The 25,427-nt window shown below is 38.5% G+C and overlaps 1 protein-coding gene across 4 annotated transcripts in view; it reads right to left on the bottom strand.

Annotated features, from left to right (window-relative positions):
* IFT80 (intraflagellar transport 80) overlaps window positions 1-25,427 on the bottom strand; it is a 113,844-nt gene that overhangs the window by 58,235 nt on the left and 30,182 nt on the right. For all 4 annotated transcript variants that reach the window (XM_060298471.2, XM_060298473.1, XM_030842388.3 and 1 more), the window contains 3 exons: window positions 19,079-19,188; window positions 15,487-15,576; window positions 14,389-14,526 (listed from right to left, as the gene is read on the bottom strand). In XM_060298471.2, the coding sequence (XP_060154454.1) occupies window positions 14,389-14,526; window positions 15,487-15,576; window positions 19,079-19,188 (338 nt within the window). The remainder of the gene's footprint in view (window positions 1-14,388; window positions 14,527-15,486; window positions 15,577-19,078; window positions 19,189-25,427) is intronic.

Here is a 25,427-nt window from a genome sequence, read left to right as displayed (position 1 = left end):
CTGGAGGCATTTACAATACACCTCTTTTATCCTTTGTTCATTTTTTTTTCAGTTAAAGATTTTCTATGTGGTTCTTTTTTATAATTTCTATAAGACCACTAATTTAAAGTCTTTGTATAGTTAAGTCCAATGATGGGCTCTGGAGGGAGTTTCTATTTCTTTTTTTCCTATGAATGGACCATACTTTGTATACTTGTAATTTTTTGTTAAAACGTGGACGTTTTGAATATTATTATGTGGTAAACTCTGGAAATCAAATTATTTCCCCCTCACCAGGGCTTAATGTTGTTGCTTTTTGAGGGATACAGTCATTTGTTTATTTAGTGACTTTTCCAAATTATTTTTGCAAAGACTGTATTCCTTTCATGGATGGTCACTGAAGTCTTCATTCTGTTATCTCAGTGGTCAGCTAGCAACCTGACAGAGCCAAAAACAAAGAAAAAAATATTCCCCCACTCTGCCAATGGGCTCTGAGCTGGGGCACTCCTTCAACACTTAGCCAGGCCACCTACAATTCAGCCTTAGCCTTCACCTCCTGCCTGTGCAGAGCCCAAAGACCTGCCAGTAATACTCCTCTAAAGTCTTTACTGTGTGTCTGGCCCTGAGCATGTGTGTTGCACACTGAATTCCTCAGTATATGTGACAGCTCTCCAAAGCCGTTATTTTTCCATACATCTTCCTCCTCAGCCTCTTCCTTCCCAGGCTTTTTTGGTCTACCTGCAGCTTGCCCCATTCACCATCCTTGCCCCAAGTGGCTGTGGGTAGTATGCCTTTACATGCTTTCAACAGATGCCACCTGGGAAGCTACTCCAGCTCTGAGAGATTTCCAAGGAAGGCAAAACAAAGACAAGCCTCTGTGCAGGTGTCTCAGGAGAACCAAAAAGTATAACTACACTTTTCTGAGAACATGGTCCATATTGTTCCCCTGGCACCAACAAGCTACACCAGAACTCAGGCTGCCATTCCCGTGGCCACTGCCAAGCTGGGAATGAGGGATGGTAGGCAGGTAAGCAAAAAACGCCACAATGCTTTCTTACCAAAATTTAGCACCCTCTTTCTTTCTTCATTAAGCATTTCCCTGGTTGCTACAAAGTGTTTTTTTTTTTGCGGTATGCGGGCCTCTCACTGTTGTGGCCTCTCCCGTTGCGGAGCACAGGCTCCGGACATGCAGGCTCAGCAGCCATGGCTCACGGGCCCAGCCGCTCCGCAGCATGTGGGATCTTCCCGGACCAGGGCACAAACCCGTGTCCCCTGCATCGGCAGGCGGACTCTCAACCACTGCGCCACCAGGGAAGCCCTGCTACAAAGTTTTGAATTAGATTCCAGAGCTCTGAAAAAGTTGATTCTGATATATTTTTTTTTTTTTGGCCAGTTAATGGTTGCTTGAGTGGAGGGACCAATTCTTGGAGCTCCCTACTCTACCATTTTCTGCAACATCACTTCTTTTTATTTTTATTGAAGAATTTTTTAAAGACCTTTACTGCATCTGTACCATTGATACACAGTCATTAAAAAAGGTTCACACTACACAAAATCATATAAAGAAGCAAAAGATCACCCAAATATAGTATTGGGTGTATCTTTAGCCACAATAGTTAGTAGTTAGAGGTAGTTAGAGTTATGGGTATACAATTTTATACAAGTGAGATCACAGAATAAAACCTGGTCTTTTTACTAAATAACTTACCATAGATAGCTTTCCAGGTTATTAAACATAATCCCTCTTCCACACTTCTAATGAGTTGAGGGTATTCCATTTTAGGCATATAGAATATTAACCTAATCAGCCTCCCACTTGTGGACACTTTATTTCTGATTTTTACCATTATAATACTGCGATGAAATTGTTATGCATACATCTTTGTGTACTTGTCCAATGATCTTTAGAGTAAATTCCTAGAAATGAGGGGAAAAAAGGTTGAAGAAATAAGAATAGAGCCTTGTTGACCTGTGGGACAACATCAAAGGTCTAAAAAATGTGTAATTGGACTTCCAGCAGGGAAGGGAATGGGGCAGAAAAACTTTGAAAAAATAATGGCCAAAATTTCCCCCAGTTTGGTGAAATCATAACTTTACATATTCAAGAAGTATAAAGAATCCCAAACAAGACAAATACAAAGAAAGTCATATACTATCAAACTATTGAAAACCAAAGACAAAGAGAAAATCTTCAAAGCAGCCAGAGGTAAAGGCCACTTTACACTCAGGAGAGCAATGATACCAACAGTCACTTATTTCTCATCAAAAACAATAAAGACCAAAAGAGAGTACAGCAATATCTTTAAAGTGCTGAAAGAAAGGAAAAACAACTCTGTCAACCCAGAATTGTAAATCCAGCAAAGAGGAAAATAAAAAACATTTTCAAATATACAAAAAGAAAGAAAATTCATCACCAGCAGTTATACACTATGAGATATGCCTAAAAGAAGATTTATAGGTTGAAGGAAAATTGTATCAGATGGAAATTAGTATCTTTAGGAAGAAATGAGAGCACTAGAAATGCTAAACATTTCCTTCTTCCTTAATTTCTTTAAAGTGAATATGACTTTTAACAGCAAAAACTGTTATCATATTGTGATAGATGTAATATAATTATAGCATAAAGGAAAGGTGGGTAAATGGAATACCATGGATGCAAGGTTCGTATATTTTACATGAAATGGTATTATATTAACTATAAGTAGTATGTGAGACAAAACAAGCACCAAGTAATGCTCATTCTCTGGTCAAGGGGCCAGGTAGAGGGGTTGCAATGCAGGACGGAACCCTGTGGACATAACTACCCTTCTCCAAACACACACCATGAAAGAAACCATGGCACTCTCCCCACCAGGCACTGTGTCCTGTGAAAACAGTGGGATGGAGCCCTGTGGAACATTCCCGCTCTGCACTCAAGTGAGCAGAGGTAGCACCTTTCCGCCTCCCCACGTGGTGCTGTAGAGACAGAGCCCCTCAGGCCATTCCAGCCCTGCAATGCCAAAGCAGTGGCCCTCTCCAGTGAGCACTGTGAAGGCTGCCCAGTGGGGCCCCCATCTACCATGCCTGATTTGTACTAATGACAGCAAAGAGGCAGCACCCAACCCCCTCGCTACAAGAGTTGGGGTAGGATTATGGAGAGGAGGGAACTGGAGAACGGTATTCTTTAAGTCTATGTATAAAGCCCTTGGAACACCATCAAGCAGCCTATTCATGCAGTTGACTTGAATCAACACAGTAAAACCATGACAACTAACTGGACTATGGAATACCACCTAAAATGGCTTTGAAAATGAAATTGATATTTGAACAACAATCCACAAAAGTGAGCCAGGATGTGAGTTCTGAACCAATACAGGTAACTTGCCTACTTAAGTAGAAGATGTAAATGGGAACAGGAGTTTCGTATCAGCCTAGTGAGGGTCTTTTTAGAAAATTCCAATTTTATGATGAAAGTTAATGAGAATATTAGATTTACTATATAACAACTGAGTTGGAGTAATGTACCTATACAAAAATATAAAAATTTCTGCTTTTTCAAGTATTCTTCTCATCAGTCCATTTACATACATGCATAGTAAGGAATATATTCAAACCAAAACCTCTGGGGACTTCCGGGAAGATGGCGGAAGAGTAAGACGCGGAGATCACCTTCCTCCCCACAGATACACCAGAAATACATCTACGCGTGGAACAACTCCTACGGAGCACCTACTGAACGCTGGCAGAAGACCTCAGACCTCCCAAAAGGCAAGGAACCCCCCACGTACCTGGTTAGGGCAAAAGAAAAAACTAAACAGAGACAAAAGGATAGGGACGGGTCCTGCACCAGCGGGAGAGAGCTGTGAAGGAGGAAAAGTGTCCACACACTAGGAAGCCCCTTCGCGGGCGGAGACTTCGGGAGGCGGAGTGGGGGAGCTTGGGAGCCGCGGAGGAGAGCACAGCAACAGGGGTGCGGAGGGCAAAGCGGACAGATTCCAGCGCAGAGGATCGGGCCGACCAGCACTCACCAGCCGAGAGGCTTGTCTGCTCGCCCGCCGGGGTGGGCGGGACTGGGAGCTGAGGCTCGGGCTTCGGTCGGAGCGCCGGGAGAGGACTGAGGTTGGCGGCATGAACACAGCCTGCAGGGCGTTAGTGCACCGCGGCTAGCCGGGAGAGAGTCCGGGGAAAAGTCTGGACCTGCCGAAGAGGCAAGAGACTTTTACGTCCCTCTTTGTTTCCTGGGGCACGAGGAGAGGGGATTAAGAGTGCTGCTTGAGAGAGCTCCAGGGACGGGCGCGAGCCGCGGCTAAAAGTGCGGAGCCCAGAGACAGACAAGAGACGCTAAGGCCGCTGCTGCCGCCACCAGGAGGCCTGTGTGCGAACACCGGTCACTAGCCACACGCCCTTCCGGGGAGCCTGTGCAGCCCGCCACTGCCAGGGTCCCGGGATCCAGGGACAACTTCCCCGGGAAAACGCACGGCGCGCCTCAGGCTGCAACGTCACGCCGGCCTCTGCCACCGCAGGCCCGCCCCACACTCCGTGACCCTCCCTACCCCCCGGCCTGAGTGAGCCAGAGCCTCCGAATCAGCGGCTCCTTTAACCCCATCCTGTCTGAGCAAAGAACAGACGCCCTCCGGCGACCTACACGCACAGGCGGGGCCAAATCCAAAGCTGAGCCCCTGGGAACTGTGAGAACAAATAAGAGAAAGGGAAATCTCTCCCAGCAACCTCAGAAGCAGCGGATTAAAGCTCCACAATCAACTTGATATACCCTGCATCTGTGGAATACCTGAATAGACAGAATCATCCCAAATTAAGGAGCCCTGTGGATGAAAGGCTCTTGGTGCTGCAGCCAGGAGTCAGTGCTGTGCCTCTGAGGTGGGAGAGCCAACTTCAGGACACTGGGCCACAAGAGGCCTCCCAGCTGCACATAATATCAAACAGCAAAAATCTCCGAGAGATCTCCATCTCAACGCCAGCACCCAGCTTCACTCAACGACCAGCAAGCTACAGTGCTGGACATCCTATGCCAAACAACTAGCAAGACAGGAACACAACCCCACCCATTAGCAGAGAGGCTGCCCAAAATCATAATAAGTCTACAGACACCCCAAAACACACCACCAGACGTGGACCTGCCCACCAGAAAGACAAGATCCAGCCTCATCCACCAGAACACAGGCACTAGTACCCTCCACCAGGAAGCCTACACAACCCACTGAACCAACCTTGGCCACTGGGGACTGACACAAAAAACAACAGGAACTACGAACCTTCAGCCTGCAAAAAAGGAGACCCCAAACACAGTAAGATAAGCAAAATGAAAAGACAGAAAAACACACAGCAGATGAAGGAGCAAGATAAAAACCCACCAGACCTAACAAATGAAGAGGAAATAGGCAGTCTACCTGAAAAAGAATTCAGAATAATGATAGTAAGGTTGATCCGAAATCTTGGAGATAGAATGGACAATAGAATGGACAAAATGCAAGAATCAGTTAACAAGGACCTAGAAGAACTAAAGATGAAACAAGCAACGATGAACAACACGATAAATGAAATTAAAAGTACTCTAGATGGGATCAATAGCAGAATAACTGAGGCAGAAGAACGGATAAGTGACCTGGAAGATAAAATAGTGGAAATAACTACTGCAGAGCAGAATAAAGAAAAAAGAATGAAAAGAACTGAGGACAGTCTCAGAGACCTCTGGGACAACATTAAATGCACCAACATTCGAATTATAGGGGTTCCAGAAGAAGAAGAGAAAAAGAAAGGGACTGAGAAAATATTTGAAGAGATTATAGTTGAAAACTTCCCTAATATGGGAAAGGAAATAGTTAATCAAGTCCAGGAAGCACAGAGAGTCCCATACAGGATAAATCCAAGGAGAAATACGCCAAGACACATATTAATCAAACTGTCAAAAGTTAAATACAAAGAAAACATATTAAAAGCAGCAAGGGAAAAACAACAAATAACACACAAGGGAATCCCCATAAGGTTAACAGCTGATCTTTCAGCAGAAACTCTGCAAGCCAGAAGGGAGTGGCAGGACATACTGAAAGTGTTGAAGGAGAAAAACCTGCAACCAAGATTACTCTACCCAGCAAGGATCTCATTCAGATTTGATGGAGAAATTAAAACCTTTACAGACAAGCAAAAGCTGAGAGAGTTCAGCACCACCAAACCAGCTCTACAACAACTGCTAAAGGAACTTCTCTAGGCAAGAAACACAAAAGAAGGAAAAGACCTACAATAACGAACCCAAAACAATTAAGAAAATGGGAATGGGAACACACATATCGATAATTACCTTAAATGTAAATGGACTAAATGCTCCCACCAAAAGACACAGATTGGCTGAATGGATACAAAAACAAGACCCATATATTTGCTGTCTACAAGAGACCCACTTCAGACCTAGAGACACATACAGACTGAAAGTAAGGGGATGGAAAAAGGTATTTCATGCAAATGGAAACCAAAAGAAAGCTGGAGTAGCAATTCTCATATCAGACAAAATAGACTTTAAAACAAAGACTATTAGAAGAGACAAAGAAGGACACTACATAATGATCAAGGGATCAATCCAAGAGGAAGATATAACAATTGTAAATATTTATGCACCCAACATAGGTACACCTCAATACATAAGGCAAATACTGACAAACATAAAAGGGGAAATCGACAGTAACACATTCATAGTAGGGGACTTTAACACCCCACTTTCACCAATGGACAGATCATCCAAAATGAAAATAAATAAGGAAACACAAGCTTTAAATGATACGTTAAACGAGATGGAGTTAATTGATATTTATAGGACATTCCATTCAAAAACAACAGAATACACATTTTTCTCAAGTGCTCATGGAACATTCTCCAGGATAGATCATATCTTGGGTCACAAATCAAGCCTTGGTAAATTTAAGAAAATTGAAATTGTATCAAGTATCTTTTCCGACCACAACGCTATGAGGCTAGATATCAATTACAGGAAAAGATCTGTAAAAAATACAAACACATGGAGGCTAAACAATACACTACTTAATAACGAAGTGATCACTGAAGAAATCAAAGAGGAAATCAAAAAATACCTAGAAACAAATGACAATGGAGACACGACGACTCAAAATCTATGGGATGCAGCAAAAGCAGTTCTAAGAGGGAAGTTTATAGCAATACAATCTTACCTTAAGAAACAGGAAACATCTCGAATAAACAACCTAAGCTTGCACCTAAAGCAATTAGAGAAAGAAGAACAAAAAACCCCCAAAGTTAGCAGGAGGAAAGAAATCATAAAAATCAGATCAGAAATAAATGAAAAAGAAATGAAGGAAACGATAGCAAAGATCAATAAAACTAAAAGCTGGTTCTTTGAAAGGATAAACAAAATTGATAAACCATTAGCCAGACTCATCAAGAAAAAAAGGGAGAGGACTCAAATCAATAGAATTAGAAATGAAAAAGGAGAAGTAACAACTGACACTGTAGAAATAAAAAAAGATCGTGAGAGATTACTACAAGCAACTCTATGCCAATAAAATGGACAACCTGGAAGAAACACACAAATTCTTAGAAAGGCACAACCTGCCAAGACTGAATCAGGAAGAAACAGAAAATATGAACAGACCAATCACAAGCACTGAAATTGAAACTGTGATTAAAAATCTTCCAACAAGCAAAAGCCCAGGACCAGATGGCTTCACAGGCAAATTCTATCAAACATTTAGAGAAGAGCTATCACCTATCCTTCTCAGACTCTTCCAAAATATAGCAGAGGGAGGAACACTCCCCAACTCATTCTATGAGGCCACCATCACCCTGATACCAAAACCAGACAAGGATGTCACAAAGAAAGAAAACTACAGGCCAATATCACTGATGAACATAGATGCAAAGATCCTCAACAAAATACTAGCAAACAGAATCCAACAGCACATTTAACGGATCATACACCATGATCAAGTGGGGTTTATTCCAGGAATGCAAGGATTCTTCAATATACGCAAATCAATCAACGTGATACACCATATTAACAAATTGAAGGAGAAAAACCATATGATCATCTCAATAGATGCAGAGAAAGCTTTTGACAAAATTCAACACCAATTTATGATAAAAACCCTGCAGAAAGTAGGCATAGAGGGAACTTTCCTCAACATAATAAAGGCCATATATGACAAACCCACAGCCAACATCATCCTCAATGGTGAAAAACTGAAAGCATTTCCACTAAGATCAGGAACAAGACAAGGTTGCCCACTCTCACCACTCTTATTCAACATAGTTTTGGAAGTTTTAGTCACAGCAATCAGAGAAGAAAAGGAAATAAAAGGAATCCAAATCGGAAAAGAAGAAGTAAAGCTGTCACTGTTTGCAGATGACATGATACTATACATAGAGAATCCTAAAGATGCTACCAGAAAACTACTAGAGCTAATCAATGAATTTGGTAAAGTAGCAGGATACAAAATTAATGCACAGAAATCTCTGGCATTCCTATACACTAAGGATGAAAAATCTGAAAGTGAAATCAAGAAAACACTCCCATTTACCATTGCAACAAAAAGAATAAAATACCTAGGAATAAACCTACCTAAGGAGACAAAAGACCTGTATGCAGAAAATTATAAGACACTGATGAAAGAAATTAAAGATGATACAAATAGATGGAGAGATATACCATGTTCTTGGATTGGAAGAATCAACATTGTGAAAATGACTCTACTACCCAAAGCAATCTACAGATTCAATGCAATCCCTATGAAACTACCACTGGCATTTTTCACAGAACTAGAACAAAAAATTTCACAATTTGTATGGAAACACAAAAAACCCCGAATAGCCAAAGCAATCTTGAGAACGAAAAATGGAACTGGAGGAATCAGGCTTCCTGACTTCAGACTATACTACAAAGCTACAGTAATCAAGACAGTATGGTACTGGCACAAAAACAGAAATATAGATCAATGGAACAGGATAGAAAGCCCAGAGATAAACCCACGCACATATGGTCACCTTATCTTTGACAAAGGAGGCAGAAATGTACAGTGGAGAAAGGACAGCCTCTTCAATAAGTGGTGCTGGGAAAACTGGACAGCTACATGTAAAAGTATGAGATTAGATCACTCCCTAACACCATACACAAAAATAAGCTCAAAATGGATTAAAGACCTAAATGTAAGGCCAGAAACTATCCAACTCTTGGAGGGAAACATAGGCAGAACACTCTATGACATAAATCACAGCAAGGTCCTTTTTGACCCACCTCCTAGGGAAATGGAAATAAAAACAAAAGTAAACAAATGGGACCTAATGAAACTTAAAAGCTTTTGCGCAGCAAAGGAAACCATAAAGAAGACCAAAAGACAACCCTCAGAATGGGAGAAAATATTTGCAAATGAAGCAACTGATAAAGGATTAATCTCCAAAATTTATAAGCAGCTCATGCAGCTTAATAACAAAAAAACAAACAACCCAATCCAAAAATGGGCAGAAGACCTAAATAGACATTTCTCCAAAGAAGATATACAGAGTGCCAACAAACACATGAAAGAATGCTCAACATCACTAATCATTAGAGAAATGCAAATCAAAACTACAATGAGATATCATCTCACACCAGTCAGAATGGCCATCATCAAAAAACCTACAAACAATAAATGCTGGAGAGGGTGTGGAGAAAAGGGAACCCTCTTGCACTGTTGGTTGGAATGTAAATTGATACAGCCACTGTGGAGAACAGTATGGAGGTTCCTTAAAAAGCTACAAATAGAACTACCATATGACCCAGCAATTCCACTACTGGGCATATACCCTGAGAAGACCAAAATTCAAAAAGAGTCATGTACCAAAATGTTCGTTGCAGCTCTATTTACAATAGCCCAGAGATGGAAACAACCTAAGTGTCCATCATCGGATGAATGGATAAAGAAGATGTGGCACATATATACAATGGAATATTACTCAGCCATAAAAAGAGACGAAATTGAGCTATTTGTAATGAGGTGGATAGACCTAGAGTCTGTCATACAGAGTGAAGTAAGTCAGAAAGAGAGAGACAAATACCGTATGCTAACACATATATATGGAATTTAAGAAAAAAAATGTCATGAAAAACCTAGGGGTGAAACAGGAATAAAGACACAGACTTACTAGAGAATGGACTTGAGGCTATGGGGAGGGGGAAGGGTAAACGGTGACAAAGCGATAAAGAGGCATGGACATATATACACTACCAAACGTAAGGTAGACAGCTAGTGGGAAGCAGCCGCATAGCACAGGGAGATCAGCTCGGTGCTTTGTGACCGCCTGGAGGGGTGGGATAGGGAGGGTGGGAGGGAGGGAGACACAAGCGGGAAGAGATATGGGAATATATGTATATATATAACTGATTCATTTTGTTGTGAAGCTGAAACTAACATACCATTGTAAAGCAATTATACTCCAATAAAGATGTTAAAAAAAATAAAAAAATAAAAAAAAAAATTAAAAAAAAAAAAAAAAACCAAAACCTCTTAGTTACAGCCTCCAAGCATTTGAGGTTTTTTCTCCCACTAGAAATATTTCTTGAAAAACATTAAAAGAAAATATTTACAAAAACCACATTTTTCTAGGCTTATTATTTCACAGATAACCTGAAAGTTTACACCAACATCATTCTTTAAGCCTTATATTAAAAAATTACTGTCCAATTTCTGTCAAGGAAGCCTAGATAAGAATTTTTAAAATGTTGATTAAGAACACTGCACTCAACTAAAAATCTGTGAAGAGCTCTCAAAACAGAGCTCTCAAGATAGAAATCTGATAAATTTGTAGCAAATCCTTCCTCAGGACAAGATTTTTATAATATCTAATATTGAAATTATTCCACAGAATCTGGCCCTGGATAAATGATTACTACTATTAATTATACAACTTTAAGTTGCAGATTTTGAGGGAAAAAAAAGAAGCAAGGAGCTACATTTAAGTGTGACATTTCTAGGTTGAAGAAAACACGTACTTACTTCTTAAAACAAGCCTTAATAAGTTTTTTTCAACAGATAAACAACTGTGTGAGAAAAGTATGCAGCACCAGCTGACTTAAATTTTTGGCTCTAACTTGACACCACTTACTCAGTAAGTAGAAAAGGTGAAGAATCTCAATAAGCATTGCCCTTCTTAACTTTCACCATACGAACTTGCCTTGACCCTCCAAATAGATTAGTTCTCATTACGAGGAACAGCCTGTACCTCCTTGTAAAATTTATTACAACTGTAATTAAATAACTGAGTGGGTAATTAATTATTTAATACCTGTCTTAGCAACAAGAAAGTAAACTCCACAAGGGGAATGTCTGCTTGGCATTTTTTAAAAAGATGTGCAGGAAGTAATTATGCAGTAGGTAATTTGGTTTTGACTCAAAATGCTTATAGCATTTATATCTTAGTGAACAGAATTACTTCCCAATAAAGATGTATATATTCTATATCACCTTTAAAACAATTTTCCATGTTTTAATTATATATACATATAAATTAAATAGCTTCAAAACTCAACATTTGTTTAAAAAGGAAAGAAAACTGAATTACATGATTAGAGAATCCAATGAATTTTGCAAGCAAAATAAAATTAAAGGATAAATCTAGTTTTTTCCCTCTTCAAAAATTATACAAAGCATGTTTTTTATTTGAAAACTTTAGAAAACGCAGTTATGAAAAAAAATCACCTATCACTTCAAACTCCAGGGATAACCATTGTTAAAATGTGTTATATTGTCAGACTGTTTTTCTATTCATATATAGACACATATCTTTACACAAATAGGACCATCCTATAGATAAAATTTGTAACTTTTTTCTGACTATATATCTTAAAAATCTTTTCATGGCATTATGAAAGCAGATTATCACTTTTAATAACTATATAACAGGGCTTCCCTGGTGGTGCAGTGGTTGAGAGTCTGCCTGCCGATGAAGGGGGGCACGGGTTCGTGCCCCGGTCCGGGAAGATCCCACATGCCACGGAGCGGCTGGGCCCGTGAGCCATGGCCGCTGAGCCTGCGCGTCTGGAGCCTGTGCTCCGCAACAGGAGAGGCCACAACAGTGAGAGGCCCACGTACCTCAAAAAAAAAAAAAAAATATATATATATATATATATATATATCTCAAAGCTGATTCATGTAGAGCTTTTCTGGGTGGAGGAGTACCAGGGGCTCAACCTCCTCACCTCTTTTCTACCCCACAGTAACCCCTAAGGGGGCTCCACATAAAATAACTACATTTTAAAATAGTAAAATCTAGACTCTTTTAGATGGCAAACACAGATCTGGTCTGAGAACCTTTTCTGTATTATCTCCTGGTACCATCCCATGCAAAATCTTATTGACATTGCACAAAAAGCACCATACTTTGATGCACAAGAGGTTCCTTCTGCCTACAACTTTCTTCTCCCACCATGTCTCCTTGAAGAACTACTAATTCTTCAAGCCTCAGCTCTCAGTCAGTGTCCCACAGGCAGAGTTAGGCTCTGCCACTCCTCTATTGTGCTTGCACACAGCAACCTCATGTATAGCATTTACACAGTCTTATAGTCTGATTCTCCACTAGACTGTCAACAACTTGAGTGAAAATCTTTACATCTTCCCATCCCCAGTTTCCAAAATACTCTCTGATGACTAGTATATATATGATATCTATTGAATAAAAGAAAATATATTTAAAATGTCAATCTCAAGTCTTAAAAAATTATTACAATATATTCAGTCTATTCAGTTGAACAAGGTAGGAACAAAATTCTTTTAGAAAATTTACTTTTCCCGAATAGTTAACATTCTAAAAATAGGTTTGGTGTTTAATTAAGTAAATCTTTAATTCAGTTATTCGATCAATTCAATGCCCCAAGATTTTTAAATCTTTAAATATTTTCATCAAAATGGCAAACTTAAATTATTATGCTTAAATGGACTTATTAGTGAATTACTGAGTATCTACTGCATTGTACAGATAATAGAGAATCATTAAGCTATAGGACCTTATAAACTATCTACGGAGTCAAAAACAATATACATAAAACTAAAATGGATGATATAAGAGTATAATACACTGTGAAAATGAGAATATATGTTCTATAGGCTGAGAATCATTGATAGAAAATCAGATGAAAATGAGATGGTCTAACTTAACATCCTTATGTTAAAACTAAGAAAAGAGATCTAGGTGAGAGGAAGTTAGAAAAATAGATAAATAAACTTTATCTATGGAAGGTATCATGGAAAGAAGTAAAATATGAAGTGAGCCTTAAAAAATAGGAAGAACTCATTAAGTGTAAGAGATGAGAGCATTGCATGAAAAGAGAAGATGAGGATGTTAGTGAGGGGCAGAGAAGATTCATGAGTCTGATTTGAACACATACAAATTAGAGAGTAATGGGGGGAAAAGACAAGAGGTTTTATGGCACCAGGTTTCAGACAGCTTCAAAGTCAGGCAGAGGACTTTATATTTCATATGATAAAAAACAAGCAACCAGAAAACTTAATAGGTCATTTAAAAAGCTCTAAGAATTCTAAATTAACTGTCCTGTTTTGCATTTAAGGAAAATAAGCCACAGAAAAATTATGTGATTTCCTCATAGTTAGGAACAGTATGGAATAGCCCCACTCATATAATGCTGCCACCTCTGGAGCACTTTGATGAAACAATTCATTCTTCAAGTACAGTGGGTAAATACTGCTGAGCTTGGCTGTTTGCCTAAGTTATAAACAGAATTTGTATAGAGGGCATATTCTCTTGTGAGAGAGAAATCTCACACACATTCAAATATGAATTCTTTGGTTTTAAAATGACCATTTAAAAAATTTAGTATCAATTCCTTACCAAAAATATGCAACCAAAACTTTTGTATGAAACATATTGACAGTTAAAAAAAAAAAAAGGGGGGCTTCCCTGGTGGTGCAGTGGTTGAGAGTCCGCCTGCCGATGCAGGGGACACGGGTTCATGCCCCGGTCCAGGAGGATCCCACATGCCGCAGAGCAGCTGGGCCCATGAGCCATGGCTGCTGAGTCTGTGCGTCAGGAACCTCTGCTCTGCAGCGGGAGAGGCCACAATGGTGAGAGGCCCGCGTACCGCAAAAAAAAAAAAAAAAAGGTTCAAAACTGAACCCTCTATATTGATTGGGCATAAATTTTAACACTTTACCATCTTTCACAACCATGCTTAAAATAAGTATTTCCAGAAAGATAGTAGAGAACATACCCAATCTTCAGATTGAACTTAAAGAGCTTGTATGGTCCCATAAATCTGGAATTGATTGAACCAGTATATTAAGAAGACAAACCAGAAAGATGCAGTCAAATGCATCACTGAAAATGTTTTTTAAAGATTGAGAACCAGGTGTGTTGTGCATTATGACAGCACATCTGTGATTGCTTACCACTATAACTTACCCCAGTTTTATCACACAAGCGTAAAGTATGAAATGATCCAACAGCAAATAATTCTCCATCTGGAGCCCAGGCAACTGAGGTAATAGGATGCTCATGAGGTTGTGAACTGTACAGAGGGCGGCCGTAGCTATCCCATACCTACAAAAAGCAAATTTTAAAAATTCTTTTATAAGTCACCACGTTATTACAAACAAGTTTGTAGCTTCTAGTAAAGTATCAGGTAAAGATTTAGAAGTCATCACTTTATAATATTAGCAATTACATGTCTTTACTATCCAACAAGGCAAGGTGGGGGTAGGGAAGCTGTATTCCTAGAAACCTAAATATCTCCCCCCAAAATGTTATGGTATCATCATGATAATTTCAGATTTTACTAACTCTTTAATTAATCATAAAAACTACCCATTTTAGGGCTTCCCTGGTGGCGCAGTGGTTGAGAGTCCGCCTGCCGATGCAGGGGACACGGGTTCGTGCCCCGGTCCGGGAGGATCCCACATGCCACGGAGCAGCTGGGCCTGTGAGACATGGCCGCTGAGCCTCCGGGTCCGGAGCCTGTGCTCCGCAACGGGAGAGGCCACAACAGTGAGAGGCCCGCGTACCGCAAAAAAAAAAAAAAAAAACTTAAATTGATTTAAAGAGTCACTAAAACTAGGAGTTGTTTTCATGTTGCTACTCATTAAATCAAATTCTATAGGTCAGGGACTTCCCTAGTGATGCAGTGGATAAGACTGCACGCACTCAATGCAGGGGGCCCGGGTTTGATCCCTGGTCAGGGAACTAGATCCCACGTGCCGCAACTAAGGAGCCTGCCTGCCACAACTAAGACCCCGCGTGACCAAGTAAATTTTTTTTTTTTAATGGTTAAAATGGTAAATTAAAAAAAAATTCTATAGGTCAATGAAATAGGCCAAATTAGAAAGGCAACATTTCAAAATGCTACTGAAAATTATAAAATAACAATTTGCTAAATTATTAGAGTTAAAAGATATGGCTAAAGAGAAGAACTAAGAGAATACTCTTATATGCTAAATACTTTTCACCGAAATTCGATTCTTTCAACCAGGTGATAAATTCAAACATTATTCAAACATTACATACCTTATATTTACAGTCTTCGCCAGCAGATAAAATTAAATCATTGACTGAGTTCCAGTCTACTTTTAAAATAATGCCATCATGAGCTTTCCACTATGAGAAAAAAAATAAGATATTTATTATAACTTCAAGAGCACTGAAAAGTTTTTTAAATAAGAAAAGGCATTTTGCCTCTTTCTAATGATTCTTTTGTCCTCTTCTTGGAGAAGACTCCTATCTTCCTTTCATAACCATTATGCTGGTTTCATTTCCAATTTAAACTAATGAAAAGCACCTTGCACTATGACATCCACTATATAACTCACATCCTTATTAATTTCCTCAATTGCCTGGACTCCAGATGGAAAATCACTTGCTGTTGAACTATTCCAAGCTTGACATCTGTGTGATAATAATGGAATGAATATGTTATGCACTCCAAAACTTACTTGAATCCAAATTTTGCTCCCTTTGCACAGTTGATCCCATTACTGATACTGCCTTCATTCTTGTTTACTAATTCTTTTATTTTTTAAAAAACTTCTACTACATGCACATCCTCTTTAGTACTCTCTTCATTCTCTTCTGTACATTCCCCTAAGCTTCATTCTCTTTACCTTCATGTCCCTGGAGTAGTCACTAACTACTCTGAGAAAATTCTGCTGCATTTACCATACAACAAAAGGTTTCCCACAGATATATACTCTACACATATATAGAATGCATACATATTTGTGTATATATCTAAGTCACCCAAAAATTGGCGATCTAGAAATTAAGCGTGGATGTCTTCTTGATCTTAAATATAATTTATGTGCTCATTTAGCTATTAACCATGCACATAATTAAAAGCTATTAATCTTTCACTAGGTTTAAGCAGGATAATATAACTGAAAAAGAATTAATTTTTCTTGAAGACTATAAGGTACATTTTAATGTCTGAACCAACTAACTTTGTTTCAAAGAGTGACTGATTTTAAGGGTGTTCTCTCTACAGAGCCTTCCTGGGAAAATCTATTATTCTTAATGTATACAGAAAAAAACATCAAATTAGGGTCAAATAAGCCCTAGGAATAAGCAATAATTCATAGCTTGTTTTAGTCAAGATACATAAAAATACACTCTGTCAAAAACAAATGTTTTGGACTTCCTTGGTGGCGCAGTGGTTGAGAGTCCACCTGCCGATGCAGGGGACACGGGTTCGTGCCCCAGTCCGGAAAGATCCCACATGCCGCGGAGTGGCTGGGCCTGTGAGCCATGGCCACTAAGCCTGCGCGTCCGGAGCCTGTGCTCCGCAACGGGAGAGGCCACAACAGTGAGAGGCCCGCGTACCGCAAAAAAAAAACCAAACAAAAAAAAACACAAATGTTTTGATAAAGCAATAATTTTCACAATTTACTGCTAAATTAATCCAATGTCCTAAAATAAACTGCAAAGACAAAAATAACAAAATATAGATATATAGAGATATACACGTGCAGAGATTCTCAAGAGTTTCATTTTAAAACTACAAAAATAAAATTTTCCATATTCAAAAGTTAGGAACAAAATATGGTTTAAATTTTCCTTATACTATAATTTAGAATATCAATTATATATTACATATATTCACATATTACATATAATGCATAGACATTTTTCAATTATTTCTTAATGTATTAGGCATTTTGTAAAATTCCTTTGAATCGTGAGCTCCTCACAGAAGGCAGGAACTATGTTCTGTTTCACTTTTAATACCTTACACCCCAGCATAGCGCCTAGGATATAGTAAGTATGCACTACATTCCCACTGAATGACTAAATAAACAGAAGTCTCCTCACTCTGAAACCAAGTTCTGGGTCTCTAGAAGAGTCCCTAAAGCTCTTAAGGGAAATGAAATATATACTTTTGAACTGTATTCTACAAGCAAGAATTAAATAAGCATTCTTTTTTGTGAATAATCCAAATGTGAGTATGTGTTTATGCCCAAGGAGAATTGCTGCAGCTTTAGTTTTCCAAAAGGAATAGAAGATTTGCACGAAGTTACTAATTATACTTTAACCCCTCTCCACTCTAGCTGAATTTTGGCAATGGATACTTTTCTTTCCCTTCACCACCTCCTGGGCCAAAGGTTTTACCGAGCCACAAAACGATAATTTATCAATGGTGATTTAAGCATCTTCCTGAGTTTCACTTACATATGCCTAATTACAGGTATCTTAACAAATCACATAACTATAAACTAAAAGATTCATCTGGCCTGCTTTTGCTGTATGATTTCAAAGCACATTTTCAGAATATAAGCGGTATTAGAAGGACTTTGACTAAAGGCAGTCAGAGCCAGTCCTCTTTCCTAGCTTATTCCTTTTCCCCAAATTCTTCTCTTTCTGTTGTTCCACAGTTCTTAGCAGAGTGTTCTGCATGTAGAAAAATGTAAATGCATGATGACTGTGTGGAATATGTATAGCATACTCTACATAGAAGTGATTAATATGGAATCTCAAAGCCATTTCTATATCCTTACTCTCCAAATTCTACATCTACTCACTGTTAAACCTAATGTTTCTTCTTAAAACACTTTTTATACCTGCTGTAGCCAGTCAATCCCCAGCACCAAATCCCTTACCCAGGACGTGGTCATTCTATACCTTTTAACTGGCCTCCATGGCTCTAATTTATTAAGGGCTGACTAAAAGGTAGAGATGATAGAACAACACCGCAATATCAACAACAACTACTCTTCATTGTGTGCACTCAATATTTTGATTATATGCACTGTCCCATGCACTTTGCAATTTAACTCATTTAATCCTCACAACATTCCTATCAAGTAGGTATTAGCATCACATCTAAGAGATGAGAACGCTGAGGCGCTAAGACATTTTATAACTTGCCTAAAGTCACATATAAGTAAGTGAACATTTGAACCCAGGTGACTAACTCCAAAGCCTGTAGTCTTATTACCCACACTACACTGTGTCATTATCAAAATATGAAGAAAATGATTCTGCCTCTTTGCACTGAAATCAAACATCAAAATCCTGGATATAGGCTTAAAGGTTTTTCATTTATTTGTCCTCCCCTGACCTGTCTTAATTGCCACTATTGTTTTGCTTCCCTATAATTGGTAAAATTATATATACCCAATTGTTCTAAACATTACATTGACGCCTCCTCCACTCTAAAAATACTAAAAGAATTCTAGGGTCTTAGAGAAAGCTCAAGGGTACTGAACAAACAATGAGGAGGAAGACGCTAGAGGTGATGATAAAAAATACAGTCTAAACAACCTCTTAAAGTTTTATGATTTAGTCCTGTTTTGTCTCAAATCTATACATGTTAGGTTGACTCTGTTAAATTTAAAGATGGCTATTATGCCAAATCATGTGATAATTTAGTAACTCAGAACACATTTATGACTTACTGGTATAATGTGAGTTGGAAAAAGGGGAAAGTGAACCTCGTTGGAAACATAACCAGATATCCCCTGTTCTGTAACAAAGGCCGATAAAACCACACACTTAAGAGCTTCAACTATAACAAGACCACCCAGAAAAAAGGGACTCCTAAGAAAGTGACCTCTCACTTAGCAGTCTGGCAGACCCCAGTAACAATTTACAAATGCCTGAGAAGTACCTGTAAAACTTTAGCATTTGGTTGAAGAGGTTTAATGATCAGCTGTTTGCCTGCTGTGTAAAGAACCTTTTCCGAATCAGGGCCCCATGCTACTGAATACACTGGTGTTCCTGTAAAAAGGAAAAGAAAAAAAACCTGATAAACTTAAATTATTATGCTTTATAAAAGGGAGATTGTTAGGAAAATCAAAAAAGCAATTTGGGGTGTCATTTCATTTCCTCATTCAATGGCCCATCCAAACTGCAGTATAAGCCTGATACTGAAACATAGACCAGGTTAAGATTGACTGTTGAAAATCTACTGTGAGCAACTGATAAACTATATTTTTTATTAATTTTGACCTTGCTGAGAAAATACGGAGCTTTTAGGACTTTGAGAGCGTGCTATGGAAAAACGTAAAATAAATATACTTCATTATGTTAAGATACAAAAAGGTATCAGAAAAGTCATGATTTATCATTTCCCATCATCAACAACTCTTGTGTAGTGGTTTGATATGATTTCAAATCCACTCGTTCACGAAAAAATGAAGTTGTTTTGATCTAAGAATGAAGTTGTTTTTATAAGGAAAGCTGTTTTGCTATAAGAGTGAAGGTGTTGTCGGGAGATCATCATGGACATCTGAGGCTGCTGATGAAGCACCCTGTAGCTCAGCTGCTGAGGGGCACCACTGGCGGCTGATCAATAAGAACAAATGAATAAGCAACTATGGCGACAGCAACGGTGAAAACACTGCAGCGGCCCCACCAAGATCATTCACCCGGTCAACACTTGAGTCTTCATTCCCTAGCAGTGTGCTCCAGCGGCAACATTCGACTTTTGCTTTTGTGCCTTCAGCTTGTGGTTGACTAAGCCAACTCTCCTGAGAACCAACTGGTAAAAAGGTACACCTCAACTAAATTTGGACTTCTTTATTATCATTGGTTTGGAGAATATGTCTTTGTTGGCTTCTTAAGAGACATTATTCTGGGGACTTCCCTGGTGGTCCAGTGGGTAAGACTCCGTGCTCCCAATGCAGGGGGCCCGAGTTTGATCCCTGGTTGGGTAACTAGATCCCGCATTCATGCCGCAACTAAGAAGTCTGCATGCCGCAAATAAAAAAAGATCCTGCATGCTGCAACTAAGATCCAATGCAGCCAAGAATAAAATAAGTAAATTTATTTTTTAAAAAAAGAGCTGTCATTTCACTGTACATGAATTATACTTCAATAAAAATGGGGAAAATTAAAAACAAATTATTTTTTAAATAAATAATGAATATCATATCAATTGAGAGCATTAAATTATCTGTGTTCCACTGTCTGACCCAGTCACCTATTCATTAGAACCTGTTCATTAGGGAAGTGAATCAAGTTTATATAATTAATCTATGAAATATTAACCTATTTATATTTATAAAACAAAGCTTTTAAAAATTGTCTAGGATTCCTCAGTCAGACCATTGTAGCAGTTGACTTTATGTGAATGATTGAATAAATCTTTCAGTAATTTACATTCTCAGTAAAATGAAATCTGAATCTGAGGATTTACAAGCAATCAGTAAGATGTTTATTTAAATGGAAAACCCAACTGATGCTAATCAACAGGGAGTAATCAGTAATCAACAGGGAGTAAATTTCAGAAAGATAAATGCTGTGTTTAAGTGGCACCCTACTCCTTTAGTGCCATTTTTTTCCCAACCAGAACATAATTCAACTGTGAGTAAGCCTCAATGGTTTACAGGACTTAGAAAGTCTGATTTAGACCTAGTCCAAAAAACTCCTGAAGCATTCCTTTCATGGTGTAGGTTAGATATTATATTGGGTCTAAACATCCTGTTCAGTCGGTGACATCTAGGATTGTCCTGTATCAAAGGAACCTACAGATGAGCAATGAGATGGCTGACCTCAGAGGGTACTTCTTCTAAACTTAGTAAGTATATTCTCTTGAAACATTCTCTGGGAGTAGCCAGGAGCTGACCTGGGCTTCAAAGTAAATCGCCAAATGAACAGAGTTCAAGTCTAATAAACTCCCCAGAAAATGTAAATCAAAATTTCAGATATTCCAAACATGATTCTTGGTGAGGACAGTAAGGGAATAATAGAGGAAAGCTTATTTGATACAGTGGTAGAATTACAGGTGCCTTCTTTATTTCCATTATTATAGTTGTAAGTATTGTGCAAAAAAAGTAAATTTATGTATTTTAATTATAGACTATCACATCTTCATGAATACACTCAGTAAAATAACACTTTCCTGAGTGTATACAAAACTATGACAAACATCTACCCCCAAGGAAATAATTCAGTAAACACAGCTCCCATTGAGTTATACAGGATGTGACTCTAGTCCTTTAGTTGTGGTAAAAGGCATGGTTTGGGGTATAGGATGAGGAGTTAGGGACTCTTATGTCCTCTTTCACATTGAATTTGTGGCCCCATTAAGTCAACTGTGTCACCATTTCCTTGTTTATAAACCTTATAAATCTTCAGAATATTTCTCTCCTGTTAGGACATGGAGATTATTCATTTCCTGCTTATAAAACAATTTTTTAAATAATAATGCTGTTAAAGAAACAGGTATAGTAATTTATAGAATAAAACAAAATAGGCTTATAGAGGAAAATTTAAGTAATTCTTTTGTTACAGCATGTGGTTTTTAACCACATTCCTTCAATCAAAAAACAAATATAGAGTTACTTATGATAAATAAGCAATCCTAAATGAGATCAATAGCTAAAGAAGTTCCAGCTTCCTAACCACCAATATTCAAAATGAATATAACGGACTTCCCTGGTGGCGCAGTGGTTAAGAATCCGCCTGCCAGTGCAGGGGACACAGGTTCGAACCCTGGTCCGGGAAGATCCCACATGCCGCGGAGCAAATAAGCCCATACGTCACAACTACTGAGCCTGCGCTCTAGAGCCCGTGAGTCACAACTACTGAACCCGCACGCCACAACTACTGAGGCCCGCACACCTAGAGCCCATGCTCCACAACAAGAGAAGTCACCGCAATGAGAAGCCCATGCACCACAACGAAGAATAGCCCCCACTCACCACAACTAGAGAAAGCCTGCGCAGCAATGAAGACCCAATGCAGCCAAAAATAATCAATCAATCAATAAATGAATGAATGAATAAATAAATGAATATAACATCAAGAACTAAGAAAACTCTTCCTTATATTCATTCTTTATATTTGTAATAAAATGTTAAGTGTGAAACTCCTGTATATATGTTTTTATCGCTATACAACTTCTGATTTGGGTGGTTCTGGAGAAGGCCATATTGAAAGTGGATGAATTAACTTCACAGAGAAAATGATTTCTATTATAAAAAATCCATCTCACTAGCATTTGAAACAAATCTTTAATATTTAAAATGTTTTTTAAAAACGTATTTATTAAAGCACTGAATTACTCCCAATGCTACACTTCACTTTGCAAAGTCAGTATGGAAATAATAATATAGCCTTTACAACAAAAACTTTAGCAAATTATATGATAAGATGTTATTAATTTCTTTATTAACAAAAATGGACAAAAAACAAAAGTAGTTTTATAATAATTAATTTGTTTTTTATATTGGGAATTTTTATTTATGCTCCATTTCAGTTAAGACACTCAAAAAGATCTTGTTTTTCTGACTTTGTACACTAAGATCATGTGACCTTTTTGACATTTTTTAAGAAACCACATGCACCTGGGGTTGTGTTAAATGTCAGACCCTTATCTCTCTGTAAAACAAATTATCTAAATTCTTTCAACTTGTTGAAGGCATTTTAAACCACAGAAAAGGAGACAAAAATGTATTTCAATTGTTTTAAGGAAGTACATGGTCAAATATACCATGTTTTTCACATTCATACTAAAAGGTATCCCCTAAAAAATGTTGTTTTTGCATGCTTTTAAGAATGATTTTGAAACAAACTCTCACTATTACAATGAAGCATTAGCTACCTTTGCCTTGAGTGCAGTATAGGTCTACATCTTGTGAGTATAAGTGAAGAACTTAGAGCAGAGTTTGGCACTCTATAAGCACGACCTGTTAGCTACTACCACTACTACTTTGTAATGCAATAAGCAACCATTTGTTATTGTGTTGTGCATGGGAGTAAACACTCAAGTATTTTGGTTGTCAAATCATTAAGAATTCAAAAACAAAGAATTATTTCCCTTTCATTCTATTTGTAGGGACATGTATTAACAAATAAGTAATATCGAGTGGGATTTATTCCTCAAAAAAACAACTTTTTGGTTGTGTATGTCACTGGGTCAATACAGAGAAAAAAGCTGAAATGAAGGCATTTGTTTCTTTAGTTTCTAGCCTCAGTCACCTCTCCCTTGGGGATCTCAACTTCCTCCATAGCTTCACCTTTCACCTTTCTGTAACTGACACACAATAATATTTCAGCCTTTACCTCTGAGCTCTAACACATTTCCACTTGCCCCAAAGACATGCCAGAACTTCAAACTCTACATATTCATATATCATCCCTCCACACATATCCCCTCACTTCTTCCTCTGAATTCTTCACCTCTTACAGGATTATCCATTCCTCTTGGCCACTGAGAACTATTCACTTTTTTCAGCTACCCTCATCACTGACTCTGTTCAAGCCTTACTGCACAATAGCATAAAACATTTCAGTAACCTCCATACCAGCGACCCCAATTTAACCTCTATCTCTTCTAATTTATCCTACATATTACTGCTAAGGTAATCTTCCTAAAAAGGCAGACTTTATCTCTTCTCTCCTGCTCATTTTTTTAAAAGACTTTATATGCTTATAGAATAAACTCCAACCCCCTTCATTTAGCATCTGCGAATATCAGTGTCTTGGTCCCTCTGGCAGTACCATCCCTCACAGAGCCTACATTCTGGTAGGCCAGAGCCTACCCCTGGCCCAAGGGGGTTTCTCACCTGACTTCCATGCCTCACACCATTCTGCCTCTGTGCCTCTGATCATCTAATTTCTTCCATAGCTCCACTTCATTGCCAACAAGCTCATTTATTTATCCTACCTAATTTCTTTATCCTTCGAAGCCTAATTAAAAGATGCTGCAGTATTTGCCAGGAAGCCTTTCTGATACTTTCTCTCCCCACAAAGCATTCATTTCTGCTTTCCTGTCCTCCCACAATGCCTTAAAGAAACGAGTACATTCTGCCTTGTGTTACAGTTATTTATATTTCCTTTACCAAATTCATTATAAAAAGGTTCCATGTTTTGTCATCTCCTTCTTCTATTTGAATATAGTATAAGGGAAATGTCCTTAAAGGTTTGCAGTATTACTCTCTTCAATTTTAACCTATAATTAAAATATACAATGTAACACAAGATAGGGCTTCATTATAATTATCCTCGGCTTACACATTATTTTTCTCTAATAAGGAAAAATAATTCCTGATAGGCACCAGTAAGAATAGTTTTTAAACAAAGTCAAATTCCACCCCCTGCCCCACCCCCACCCCCCAAAAAAAGCAAGATTAATGCTTTTTCTGTATTGGAAGAGAAGGTGATGACCATGACTTTTCTATCTTTATATCTGCCTCCGATCATCAAGAAATGAATTTGGGAATTTTTCTACTCATCAAGGAAAAAGTACAATTAACATAAACATGTAGTAAAAATCACAGGATGCTTTCAACATTGTTTACATAATTCTGAGTCTTACAGTAATTCAGGCTTACGTTATTTCATTTTTGTGCCAAAATTTACAGTTTTTCTCCTCAAAGAAGCCAGGAGTCCCCGACCTCTACCTCCCTTGGTCTTTTTACTTGAACCTTTAGCATTTAGCTCTCAGTAGGTCAGATTTATAATCACCCTTGAAACTTGTAGCCTATAATATATCAAACCTTATAAATAACTAGGGATTTTTCCTTCAGGGTTAATGTGATTATAACTTAACTTCTCTAATGATTTTTCCCAGAGATAAAACAGGCGAAGTCTATCTATGCCTTATTAGGAAAGTGTGGGTGGCAGCAATGATCAAAAATTCAAAAATTAGGGACTTCGCTAGTGGCACAGTGGTTAAGAATCCGCCTGCCAATGCCGGGGACACGGGTTCGAGCCCTGGTCCAGGAAGATCCCACATGCTGTGGAGCAACAAAGGTCATGCACCACAACTATTGAGCCTGCGCTCTAGAGCCCGCGGGCCACAACTACTGGGTCCATGTGCCACAACTATTGAAGCCCGCGCGCCTAGAGCCCGTGATCCACAACAAGAGAAGCCACCACAATGAGAAGCCTGCACACCACAACAAAGAGTAGCCTCCACACCCTGCAACTAGAGAAAGCCCGTGTGTAGCAACAAAGACCCAACACAACCAAAAATTAATTAATTTTAAAAATTCAAAAATTAAAAGCAT

The sequence above is a fragment of the Globicephala melas genome, chromosome 4, assembly GCF_963455315.2.
Source record: "Globicephala melas chromosome 4, mGloMel1.2, whole genome shotgun sequence".
Taxonomy (NCBI): domain Eukaryota; kingdom Metazoa; phylum Chordata; class Mammalia; order Artiodactyla; family Delphinidae; genus Globicephala; species Globicephala melas.
This window is presented reverse-complemented; position numbering and strand designations above follow the sequence as displayed.